This window comes from Mandrillus leucophaeus, unplaced genomic scaffold (genome assembly GCF_000951045.1).
Source record: "Mandrillus leucophaeus isolate KB7577 unplaced genomic scaffold, Mleu.le_1.0 Scaffold83, whole genome shotgun sequence".
NCBI classification, from domain to species: domain Eukaryota; kingdom Metazoa; phylum Chordata; class Mammalia; order Primates; family Cercopithecidae; genus Mandrillus; species Mandrillus leucophaeus.
In genome coordinates, this window is record NW_012109030.1 from 4577327 (window position 1) to 4590386 (window position 13060).

Genomic DNA, 13060 nt, shown 5'->3' on the forward strand with positions numbered 1-13060 from the left:
GCAGCGCGCCGGGCCCACCCCGCTGACCGGCTCCCCGGCTACGCACGCTCTTTGGAGGAGAAAAAAAAAAAACCAAACTGGAAACGTTCCCGGGAAGGAAAGGGCTAAACGTTGCTTTAAATATTCATGCCATTGTTTTAAAGGCGTAAACATGTGGCTGCGGGGTCGCGGGGCACCGTCCCTTATTAATGCAAATGGATCCCCCTGGTTCCCTAATCACTGCACATTTCCCCCAGCACGCCTCCTCCTTCCCATGCCCTCCAAAAATGTAAGAATCTGGTACCTTTTTCATTAGGATGTGAGGCTGATTTGTGTCCTTCGTACCATTTCTAATTTTAAATCTGAGCGCCCTCCTGATACAAGGTGTTTTAAACTCCCCCCCCTTAAAACTCTGAGAAGATAGTGTTTTAAAAGGAAGTGATCTCCCCACAATTTTCCTCCCCACCTTTTTGGGAGCCGGGAGACGAATATAGATGGGAGGTAGGAAAATAACTGGATGCCTCTTGAGTTGGATTTTTTCTTTCTTTTCTTTTTTTTTTTTTTGGGGTGAGGCTGTGTTAAATGCGAGGTGTTTTTTGAGGAAAGGACTTCGTTGTTTTTGTTGAAACGCCTTCCAAGTCAAAGTGGTATTCAAACTTTCCCCTGACTCTAAGATGGCTTCAAAATTCTCTTCTCTGTCACTTGCGGCCGGCGCCTGCTCTTTTTGGGCAGGGAGGCTTCTTGGGATCGTGTAGGAAGGTTGACTCCTGTTCAGTTGTTACGTTTCCCACCGAAATCATTGCTCATCTCAAACCGTGTTTTTGTGAAGACGGTTTGGATTACTGCCCAAACTCGGGCTTCTTGAGATTTATATGAGCGATGTGCGTCCCAAGGGATGGAAAACTCTATAAATGGGAGTTATGTTCTTAATATAAATTTTATAGGGGAAACTGACCTTAAAACTTGGGGTGTCTGTAATTCTAGTCCCAATAAAGTATCTGTCTGGAGGTTTGTAAACTCGAGGAACACATGTTGTTTTTTCCTTTAGCCCCAAAGGCTAAAAAACGTAGGAATGCTTGTTCCAGAAACCTAACAGTGGTACACAGGGCCGAAATGCTGGTGATTTAGTATGGCTTAATTTATTGTTAAGGTTCTGCAATGAAATGGTAATGAGGAGTAGCACATTTTGTCAATGATGTGTGTACTAGTTTGCTGGGCTGGATGTTTGCTTTCTAGGAAATAGCACTACATGAAAACTTCAGAGAACTTTCCAAGCATTCTGCTGAAGAACACAGACCTTGCTGTGTTAAAGTGCCATTGCAGTTTTTAAGTTGTGCCCTTTATAGAGGACTCCTATTAGTTTTGGATTGCATTGTATATTTTATTTATTTGTTTATTTATTTATTTTTTGAGACGGAGTCTGTTGCCCGGGCTGGAGTGCAGTGGCTCGATCTCAGCTCACGGCAACCTCCGCTTCCCACGTTCAAGCGATTCTCTTGCCTCAGCCTCTCAAGTAGCTGGGATTACAGGTGCGCACCGCCACCCTCGGCTAATTTTTGTACTTTTAGTAGAGACGGGGGTGTCGCCATGTTGGCCAGGCTGGTCTCCTGACTTGAGGTGATCCACCCACCTTGGCCTCCCAAAGTGCCGGGACTATAGGCATGAGACACCACGCCCAGCCTTTTGTTGTATATTCTTTGGACACAGAGGGAAAACGTGTTTTTCTAGAATTAGGATTTAACATCGTGAAGAATTTTGTCCAGTGCATTTACATTAATGTCCTTTTCTGCCAAGTTTGTATTGAGCGTTTCATTTTTCTATGTGATAAAGCAAAAGATACCAAAAGATTTTCCAGAAAAGTCACCTTAGTGAGGGCTGCCACTTTCTAAACCACAGTGCTTCCAGGTTGACATATGAAGTGCCCAGAGGTACTGTTCTAATGCTGAGTCCTAGAAGAACCTTTGGGACTTGCTGTTCAAGGTGGCATAGTGTCATGTGAACCTGCAGGCTGGCCCTCTTGCCACAGTTAAAACCACAGTCCAGATGTCAGGTCTTGCATAGATGTCTGTGCTGACATAGTCCCTTTATGAAAAGATCTATTTTGTCATGTGCTCTGCTGTGATGAATATAAGTGGTCTTGATGATTTCAGCCCTTGTCACATTTACTTTTTCCTGTCATGTATTCACTTGATTCGCTGGCAGGTTCCCGTGGGAATTCTTTTCATGGCATCTTTGTGTTTTGGTGACACCCAGGTGGATCCATAAAGAACCCAGCCAACCCGCAGAGGGAGGGGAGGGGCTGAGCTGTGAGGAGAGCGGGGCCCAAGAACCATGTCTACGCGGGAGTCCTTTAACCCGGAAAGTTACGAATTGGACAAAAGCTTCCGGCTAACCAGATTCACTGAACTGAAGGGCACAGGCTGCAAAGTGCCCCAAGATGTCCTGCAAAAATTGCTGGAATCTTTACAAGAGAACCACTTCCAAGAAGATGAGCAGTTTCTGGGAGCCGTTATGCCAAGGCTTGGTAGGTAACCCAGTGTTTCTTTGATGGTCTGCAATCCAATCAGTGAGTCAAAAACCAGATATCTCGCCTCCCATGTTGCCTATTTATTTTTTATTAATTTTTTTGCTTTTATAGATTCGGAGAATACACATGCAGTTTTGTTACATGAATATATTACATAATGGTAAAGACTGGGCTTTTAGTGTGGCCATCACCCAAATAGTGTACATTGTACCCCCTTTTATTTTTTTTGAATTTTTGTGAGAAGGATTAGAAGAGCAATCAATGGTAACTATGTTATGTTCTTGTAACTTATATAGAGAAAGTACTTGAAACGCATCAAGAGGGGTACTCTTGACAGTTTTTAAAATTATGGACTATGCGATTGAGATTGTTATATTACAGTAAAAACTTTTTTACTGTAATATAACAAAACTTTTTTAATAAAACTTTTTTTACTGTACTTGGATGGCAGTGACTGTGTCAGGAGAGCATTGGGGTTGTCTGCAAGGTGCATTGGGTGAAAATCATGTTGCAGGGAGAAGGTGGGACTGCTCCACACCCAGGACTGAATGGATCTATTCTTGACCCCAGCTTGTCTTCTAGAACGAGGGCAATGTCTTTTTCTTTACTAAATTCCTGATGTCATGAGTGATTTCACTTTTCCCAAACGCAGAGCTTAGAAACAAATTCTGGGCTCCCGGGGTATTGTTTATTCATGTTTCTTGTGCAGTATATTAAGTACATGGTACAAGACTATGATCACTTGTGTTGGACACATAGTATTGGAGGTTTGGATGTTCTGTAATTACTGTGTGACTTGCTCAGTTTTCTTCCTTTTTTTTTGAAGTGGAGTCTCATTCTGTCGCCCAGGCTGGAGTGCAGTGGCGTGATCTTGGCTCACTGCAACCACTGCCTCCCGGGTTCAAGTGATTCTCCTGCCTCAACCTCCTGAGTAGCTGGGATTATAGGGGCCCGCCACCACACCCAGCTAATTTTTGTCTTTTTAGTAGAGACAGAGTTTCACCGTGTTGGCGGGGCTGGTCTGGAACTCCTGATCTCAGGCGATCCGCCTGCCTCAGCCTCCCAAAATGCTGGGATTACAGGCATAAGCCACCACACCCAGCCAAGGTTTTCATTTCATTTCTTTTTGGCCATTATTTTGTAAAGTTCACTGATTATGAGCCTGGGGTCTCCTTTCCTCCCAGATAGAGAAAGCAGATGAAAGCAGACTTGCTGTGGTTGGAAGGGAAGAAATGTTACGCCCCAGTCCCTGGTGACCTGCAGGACTTTCAGGAGCTCAGTTTGAAAACAGTTCCTGCCATCCAGCTGATGGTCAAGCTTTGGAGAAATACCACGTGGGCTAGCTGGATTTGATGTTGGCTTATTTGTCAAGAAATGAGAATATACTGAGGAAGCTGTTACATAACTGTCAAGAAAAAAAGCTATTAATACTTAATGCTCAAAAACCAATGAAATTAAAACATTACGGGATAAAGTAAGAATTACTATTTATAACTTCCTCTGGCACAGTCACTTACTGTCACTCATATTACGTCGTGAATGTCACCCAGCCCTCCTGAGCCTCAGCTTCCTAATCTGTAAAATAATAATTACTGTTTGGGGTTGGGTGCAGTGGCTCATGCCTGTAATCCCAGCACTTTGGGAGGCCAAGGTGGGCAGATCACTCGAGGTCAGGAGTTCAAGAGCAGCCTGGGCAACAAGGTGAAACCCCATCCCTACCAAAAACACAAAAAAATTTAGCCAGGCGTGGTGGCATGTGCCTGTAGTCCCAGCTACCTGGGAGGTGGAGGCAGGAGAATTGCTTGAACCCGTGAAGTGGAGGTTGCAGTGAGCCGAGATTGTGAACTCAGGTTATCCGCCCACCTCAGCCTCCCAAAGTGATGGGATTACAAGCGTGAGCCACTGCGCCCAGCTGTATATTTTTTTAACTTTTTTTTTTTTCTTGAGACAGAGTCTCACTCCATCACCCAGGTTTGAATACAGTGGTACACTCTCAGCTTACTGCAACCTCTGCCTCCAAGGTTCAAACGATTCTCATGCCTCAGCCTCCCTCCAAGTAGCTGGAATAACAGGCACGCACCACCACACCCAGCTAATTTTTTTGTATTTTTAATAGAGATAGGGTTTCACCATGTTGGCCAGGTTGCTCTGGAACTCCTGACTCTAAGTGATCCGCCCACCTCGGCCTCCCAAAGTGCTGGGATTAAAGGCATGAGCCCCTGTGCCCAGTCTCTTTTATGTTTTTAACTTTTTTCTAATTGAATGTCATGTTATCTGGCTTCAGAAATGGTGTTAATTGAAGGGTTAACCAAAATAGCTTTTAAATGTACACACAATTACTAAATGTATCCAAACTAAGAAACGTTAAAAGAAGTGTGCCTTAGAACCTGAGACATCTGTTGCCTGGTACCTAAGAGCTATCAAGTTATGATTGCTGCTGTTGCGGGGATGGTGCGGGCGGGTGGGGCTGGGTGGCAGTGGTATGATGCCTTGGGTTGTCTTTCTGATAGAGGAGGTCAGTATTGCTGAAAACCTTCCAGCAGGATTGCCTATTGCCTCCTGGTCATTAAACCTAACCTGCCCAGTCTAGTATTTAACGCTTCCCCGACCCTGTGGCATTTGCCTCTGTTCCCAGTCACCTTCCCTCTGGACCTTCCCTCTCTCTTGTCATTCGAAACCCTAGTTTTTCAAGGCCTGTGGGCATCTCAGGCTCACCCCTTCTCTCTTCCTTCCTTGAAATGTGATTGGTGATTTCTAAACCAATCACTATAGACCTGTGCTGTCCAAAAATACAATGCAAACCACATGTGTAATTTTCAAATTTATAGTAGTCATATTTTTAAAAACCTGATAACAAGAATCAGGTGGAATTAATTATAATCTATTTTATTTAACAAAATATATAAAAATAAAATGTTTTTTTTTGTTTGTTTGTTTGTTTTTTTGAGACGGAGTCTCTCTTTGTCATCCAGGCTGGAGTGCAGTGGCATGATCTCGGCTCACTGCAAGCTCTGCTTCCCGGGTTCACGCAATTCTCCTGCCTCAGCCTCCCAAGTAGCTGGGGCTACAGGCGCCTGCCACCGCGCCCAGCTAATTTTTTTGTATTTTTAGTAGAGACGGGGTTTCACCGTGTTAGCCAGGATAGTCTTGATCTCCTGACCTCGTGATCCACCCACCTCGGCCTCCCAAAGTGCTGGGATTACAAGCATGAGCCACCGCGCCCAGCCCCTTTTCTTTTTTTTTTTTTTTGAGACTGAGTCTCGCTCTGTGGGCCAGGCTATAGAGTGCAGTGGTGCAATCTCGGCTCACTGCAAGCTCCGCCTCTCGGGTTCAGGCCATTCTCCCGCCTCAGCCTCCCGAGTAGCTGGGACTGCAAGTGCCCACCACCAAACCTGGCTAATTTTTTGTATTTTTAGTAGAGACGGGGTTTCACCCTGTTAACCAGGATGGCCTCGATCTCCTGACCTCATGATCCGCCCGCCTCGGCCTCCCAAAGTGCTGGCATTACAGGCTTGAGCCACTGCGCCTGGCCGAAAAAATGTCTTTTCAATATGTGTATATAAAATATTATAATGAGATGTTGGTTTTTGGTACTAGGTGTTTAAAATCAGGTGTCTGTTTTATACTTATAGCACCTCTTTGTCAGATGCGCACACAGCCAGCCCTCTGGTGCCACACCACATTGGACAGCACTAGACCCTATTTTAGTAGACTGGTGGCACAGGTGTGAAAGAGAAACCGTGGAACGGAGCTGCTTTTCAGCCCTAGAGGCGTGCTCAGGAGTCCCCAGTTACTCTGATCAAAGGACTTGCTAAATTTAGAAATAAAGCGCTTTACGAATCAAATACATTTAATTCAAATTTAAGGTTATTCAAATCAAGAACATTTAACGCTAACTTTCAGCAAGGATTTTAGTGTCTCTTTCAGTAGTCCTCCAGTTTAAATGGAAGTCTGAAAGAAAACTGCCTCTTACTGTTTTCCAAAGTAAATAGTAATATACTCAGAATAACCAGTTGTCGGAATTATCATTTAGGGAGAATCCATTGAGTTAAAGAGTGGTATTTCTATATAAAGGTGCTAAAGAGTGTGGTGAGACAAATTTCTGAGAGGTGTTGCCCAGCGGCTGTTTACGTGAATTATCGCACACATTCTCCTCTGACAAATGAAAACTGATCCAGTGCCTGAAATGGTTGAAACTTGCCATTCTGATCTTCAGTTCTCCATTCACTAAGCGAGGTCTTCCAGCAAGAGTTTCTGCTTTGTCATCTAGTGTAATAAAAAATCAGCCTGTCTTCACAGCCTATGGCTTTTTATTCAGTGCGATTTCATTTTTGCGGCAGAAAAGATCTGGTGCCTCCATGACCCGCCTCTGTGAGGTCTGCTGCTGTGGTGAGACCGACTGAGGCAGTGCTTCCCGGCTCTTCCGCTTACACAGAGTATTAAAGGTCGTTTTAGTGCGATTCAAATTTGATTTATACTTGTTTGAAATTCTGAATTTATAGGGTAGATTCAAGCACATAATTTGCTTCCTTTTGTCCTAATTCTGGCTTTTTCCCTGCTTTTGGCTGTTGGACTGCAAAGTAGAAGTACAGCGGCCCCCTCCGTGTCTGCGGAATCCTCGTCAGGGGATTCAACCAACCACAGACTGAAAATATGCAGGGGGAAAAAAATGGATGGTTGCGTCTTAACATGTACAGAATTTTTTTTTTCTTTTTTGGTCTTGTCATTATTCCCTAAACAATACAGTATAACAAATATTTACATTGCATTTACATCATATTAGGTATCATAGGTGATCTAGAGATGATTTAAGGTATGTGAGAAGATGTGCGTAGGTTATATGCAAATATTGGGACATTTCAAATCAGGGATTTGAGCATCTGTGGATTTTGGTGTCTGTGGGAGTCCTGGAACCAGTCCCCCACGATACCAAGGAACAGCTGTCCTCAGAAGAGGCCAGAAGAGTGTCCTTCTGAGGGGTGGAGGCTGCTCACTGTCTTCAGCTTTCTTGGTGGGAATGCTAGCCTGAGTTTGTAAAATGCCTGCGTTACAGGTAATTTTTAAAGGAGTACAGCCTTGTCTCCAAGACAAGGAGTAGCTTATCTTGACTACTACTGGTAGTCTTGACTACTCTGACATAGACGCCAGAGTGTTTATATACATGCTTGATTGGAAATTTTAGTTGAATTGTCAATTGGGATTTATTCTTTTCATTTAATCTGTGCGTGTGTCATTTTCAGTTTTGACTAAAATGTAAAAGTAGTAATAGCATTTTTCAATGTAAAAATATTTTACAGATTTTCCGGCCGGGCGCAGTGGCTCAAGCCTGTAATCCCAGCACTTTGGGAGGCCGAGACGGGCGGATCACGAGGTCAGGAGATCGAGACCATCCTGGCTAACACGGTGAAACCCCGTCTCTACTAAAAAATACAAAAAACTAGCCGGGCGTGGTGACGGGCGCCTGTAGTCCCAGCTACTCAGGAGGCTGAGGCAGGAGAATGGCGTGAACCCGGGAGGCGAGGAGCTTGCAGTGAGCCGAGATCACGCCACTGCACTCCAGCCCGGGAGCCTGCAGCCAGAGCGAGACTCCGTCTCAAAAAAAAAAAAAAAAAATATTTTACAGATTTTCTGATGAGTCAATATGATAATGGCTAAAGATTTACTTAAAATAACTATAATTGAGATAACCCCAGCTCCATTTATAGGATTCTCATTTTCAAAGAAATTGCATATGGTACCAGTCACATGCTACAGTAATACAGTAAAATAATATAATAAAAATCTGACAGTGAAAAAGATTTTTATTCAAGGCGTCATTAAGGTTTTAAAACTGTGCCATATTGGAGTTGAGTCTTGATGAGTAACATTTTCATTGGTATTTTCCATCCTAAGCTGGATATGTTTCACGTTTATTTCAGTTACGCTTCTTGATAGGAAACACATGGCTTCATTGGCAGCCTGCAGTTTCCATAAGTATCTTATGAGCTCTTCCTGTTCAGTGTACTGGTGGTATAAAATGAAATGGCTTTCCCGTTTTATTTGTGGATGCTAATAACTTCCATCTCCACAGGCATTGGAATGGATACTTGTGTCATTCCTTTGAGGCACGGTGGGCTTTCCTTGGTTCAAACCACAGATTACATTTACCCAATCGTAGACGACCCTTACATGATGGTAAGCATGAGCTGATGTGTTTTGGTGACTGGAAGGGCTTATTCGTTTGGTTTGGGTTGTGGCTGGGGTTTTGTATGTGTCTGTGGGGTTTTGGTTTTATTTCTGTTACATCCCGACTATACTGCCCCACCCTGCCCAGGCTCCTGCAGTCGCTGACGTCGGGCCTGTCCCCTGCCCACACTTGGCACTGGGCATAAAGCAATTAGAGAGGAAGCAGGGAAGGCCCTCTGCTGCTGTTGCACCTGAGTACATGCTGTGCGTAAGAACACCTCTTGTTTAGTAGTGTGTCAATGAACTAAGGCTTTTGTCGTTTTCTTCTTTCTTGCACTCTCCTGTCTTTGACATTGGTAACTTCCGTCACCCCTCTGTTTTAGGTGGGGGATGTTACTGTCCTCTGTAATAGGACTGATTCTAAATGTTTCTTTCAAGAAATCAAGGAGCTAGTATCTCATCACAGTTAGATGTCTCAACCATTAATTCTGATATTTGGTTAATTCACTCAACCCAGCTACCTGCACACCTACCACCGTGTGATGTGCCGCTGTGCGTAGTAGGTTTCTGACCACTGAGTTAAAGTTCCTAGCTATTGATGATGTACTGCTGAACTGTGTTCCCCAGTTGTTCACTGCGTAGTTGCAGCCAGCCACCCTTTGATCCACCCAACCTTTAACCCCAATTCCCTCCCACCCAGGAGGAGCCAGTGGAGAGACTGGGAATATCCGGTTTGCTATAAAATGCCAGGTGTTCTTCGTGTGTGGCAAGGACAGTGGGATCAGGCTACACTGTAAGGACTTTATCATGAGGCAGCCACGTGGGGAGTGTTCTCCCTCAGGTACCAGTGGCAAATACCAGATTGTTGGAAACCTATATTCCTTCTGCACATCCATCTGTTTTCTCCTCTGGAGCAATACTCTTGAGACTGGGCAGATAAGCCACAGCCTAGGTCCCACCTGACCAGGTGGCAGGGATGGCTAAAACCAGAATCCACTGTTTTCCAGCATCTCCTAAAATGAGAGCACCCAGAACAGAAGGGGCACTAAATCACCGCCCCCCTAACTAGCAGTTGGCTTGTCCAAGTTGTAGACCACCTGTTGACCTCCTGGACTGGCTTGATGATACTGAAAGTGCAGTCACAGACGGTTGCTGAGCTGCATTGCTGACTTCCAGGAATGTGTAAGAAAACATAAAGCAATCAATTAAACAGCCAGTGGAAATGATAACACTTGGGAGTTTGATTATCCTTAAGTCAGAAGGAAAATTTGTATTTTCTCTTTACTATCTATGAAAGATAAAAATTTAGATAAGGGCAACTTAACTGTAAATCTCCAGTGGAAATAAAAAAATCTTCATTACCACATTTCTGTTAAATTGCGTTTTAAAGTTCCTAATAAAATGACATTTACTGGGAAATGCTTCTCTTTTTTTTTTGAAAACAATTTGACTTCAACCCTGGGTTTTTTTTTTGTTTATTTGTTTCTTAAGATGATTTTTCTGTTTATCTCATACAACCTTGCAACTACACAATTTTTTCGTTTTTTGTTTTCTTATTGTTTGTTTGTTTGTTTATTGACAGAGTCTTGCTCTATTGCCCAGGCTAGAGTGCAGCGGCATGATCTCAGCTCACTGCAACCTCCACCTCCCAGGTTCAAGCGATTCTTATGCCTCAGCCTCCCAAATAGCTGGGACTACAGGTGTGCGCCACTATGCCCAGCTAATTTTTGTATTTTTAGTAGTAACTGTTTTGCCGTGTTGGCCAGGCTGGTCTTTAACTCCTGGCCTCAAGTAATCCACCTAATTCGACCTCCCAAATTGCTGGGATTACAGGCGTGAGCTATCACATCTAGCTTAAGCTGCAAACATTTCTTAATCCAAGTGCACAAAGACTGTCTCGTTCTCTATAACCACTAAAGCCAGCCATTTTTAGAATCTGTTTGGGATACATGGCTGTTTCCAGCTTTTCTTTAGGAGAGTTGTTTGCAGACTTTTTCACTCCGTAGCTCTTCCCCACAGTGTCAGTTCTAACCTTGCTTCTCCTCATTCCCTGCACATACACCCCTTCGCCATCTAAATAAATTGCAGACTTCTGAAATTTAGCATGAAGAAAAACTGGTACATTCTTTGTTCTGCACAAGAAAGAGGTGGTATCATGAATGTCTGAGAAAAAAAAACGAATGGCCCGGTGACTCTGTGATGCAGGAAAGGTCGCCAGTCTGCAAATCATAGAAACTGAGGACCCCATCCCAGTAGCTGCCACTCCTGGAAAGTCCCCAAGTTCTCTGTGGAGTCCGCTTCATGGCTCACTCAGTTTCTGCAGATGGAAAGTTCCCGGTTGTCCTTTCTCATGTTTCCCTCTCTTCCCAGGGCAGGATAGCATGTGCCAATGTCCTCAGTGACCTCTACGCAATGGGGGTCACGGAATGTGACAATATGCTGATGCTCCTTGGAGTCAGTAATAAAATGACTGACAGGGTAAGTAGGAGCCACCCAGCTGCTGTCTGGTTGGTGGTGTCCTGGTGGCATCTCTGGCCTTGGTTAGACTTGGTTTCCCATCTGGAAAACGAGGAGCCCAGGCCATATGGCTCCCTGCACTCCTTCTGGCTTTCCACTTTTTGGCAGTTACCAGTAAATTAAAATGAGTGAGCCTGGCCTATTCATCTCTTCACTTCTGCCACCTGCTCCCTTTCTCTCTTCCCGGTAGACTGAAACAAAGCCTTTTTTTTTTTTTTTTTTTTTTTTTTTGAGACGAGAGTCTTGCTCTGTCTCCCAGGCTGGAGTACAGTGGTGCAATCTCAGTCTGCTGCAACCACTTCCCGGGTTCAAGCAGTTCTCCTGCCTCAGCCTCCCAAGTAGCTAGGATTACAGGCGCGTACCAACACATCTGGCTAATTTTTGTATTTTTATTAAAGATGGAGTTTCACCATGTTGGCCAGGCTGTTCTCGAACTCCTGACCTCAGGTGATCCACCCATCCTGGTATCCCAAAGTGCTAGCATTGCAGGCATGAGACACCATACCTGACCCAAGACATTTGTGTGTGTGTTTTGTTTTTTTGAGACGGAGTCTCACTCTGTCACCCAGGCTGGAGTGCAGTGGCGCGATCTAAGCTCACTGCAACCTCTGCCTCCCGGGTTCAAGCGATTCTCCTGCCTCAGCCTCCCGAGTAGCTGGGATTACAGTTGCATGCTACCACGCCTAGCTAATTTTTGTATTTTCAGTAGAGACGGGGTTTCACCATGTTGGTCACGCTGGTCTCAAACTCCTGACCTCAGGTGATTCGGCCTCCCAAAGTGCTGGGATTATAGGCGTGAGCCACCGTGCCCGACCTGTGTGTTTTTTAAAATAAAGTTTCATCTATAGTAATGGTGCCTTACTGTGAATCAGGCACAGCCTTACAGATGTGGGACACGTGGCACTTAGAGGGCACCCCCTCTGCTGTGGCTGGGGATGTCATGGATGTAGATGGTGACAGGGGCTAGGGCCACCATGTGCTCACGCCTCTGTGTCATCGCCTAGCATTCTGTGTCCTTGCTGCCTGAACCTGTTCTTTGAACCAGAGATGAATTCCTGCTTAGATAGACAGGCACTTGTTTTTGTCCCAAAAAGCCCCAACAGTTTGCCCTGCCTTAGAGAAACTTGAGTTTCTAGTAGGCCCTTTCCGGCCCTCGAACATGGGCTGTGGTCATCAGTGGTGCATGGTGGTCTTGGCACAGCTCTGCCAGTGTGGGTTACTCATAGCCTGCAGCCAATCCTTGGTAGGATGGATGCCTACTCCAGGGCAGGGGACCTGTGCTTAAGAAGCCAGTGTTGGGATTCTCAAGGAGCACTGGACAGCTGGCTTCCAGCAGTCATCACACCTAGGGCTGGTCCTGTGCACTGAGTCACAGTGTTGGTGTCTGGGCTTTATTTACATTGTTGTCTAGAATATCTTCCAGCATTGCATAAAATGATTACAATGTGGAATATTTTCTAGCTTTTGTTTTTGTTTGTTTTTGAGACAGGATCTCCCTGTGTTGCCCAGATTGGAGTGCAAGTGGCATGATGAGAACTCACTGCAGCAGCCTCAGCCTCCCGGGCTCAAGACATCCTCCCACCTCAGCCTCCAGAATAGCTGGGACCACAGGCACATGCCACCACACCCAGCAATTTTTTCTTTTTTATATGAAGTCTCACTCTTGTGCCCGAGGCTGGAGTGCAGTGGTGTGATCTCAGCTCACTAGAACCTGTGCCTCCCAGGTTCAAGCGATTCTCCTGCCTCAGCCTCCTGAGTAGCTGGGATTACAGTTGCACGCTACCACGCCTGGCTAATTTTTGTATTTTTAGTAGAGACAGGTTTTCACCATTTTGGCCAGGCTGGTCTCGAACTCCTGACCTCAGGTGATCC

General features: G+C 45.0%; 1 protein-coding gene across 1 annotated transcript in view; it reads left to right on the top strand.

The window, feature by feature from the left end:
• The first annotated feature begins 1539 nt into the window (after positions 1-1539).
• The window catches only part of SEPHS1 (selenophosphate synthetase 1), a 28541-nt gene continuing 17020 nt past the window's right edge, over positions 1540-13060 (top strand). The window contains exons 1-4 of the mRNA XM_011968154.1: positions 1540-2503; positions 8577-8680; positions 11042-11178; positions 11297-11302. Coding sequence (XP_011823544.1) covers positions 2311-2503; positions 8577-8680; positions 11042-11178; positions 11297-11302 — 440 coding nt within the window. The 5' untranslated portion in view covers positions 1540-2310. The remainder of the gene's footprint in view (positions 2504-8576; positions 8681-11041; positions 11179-11296; positions 11303-13060) is intronic.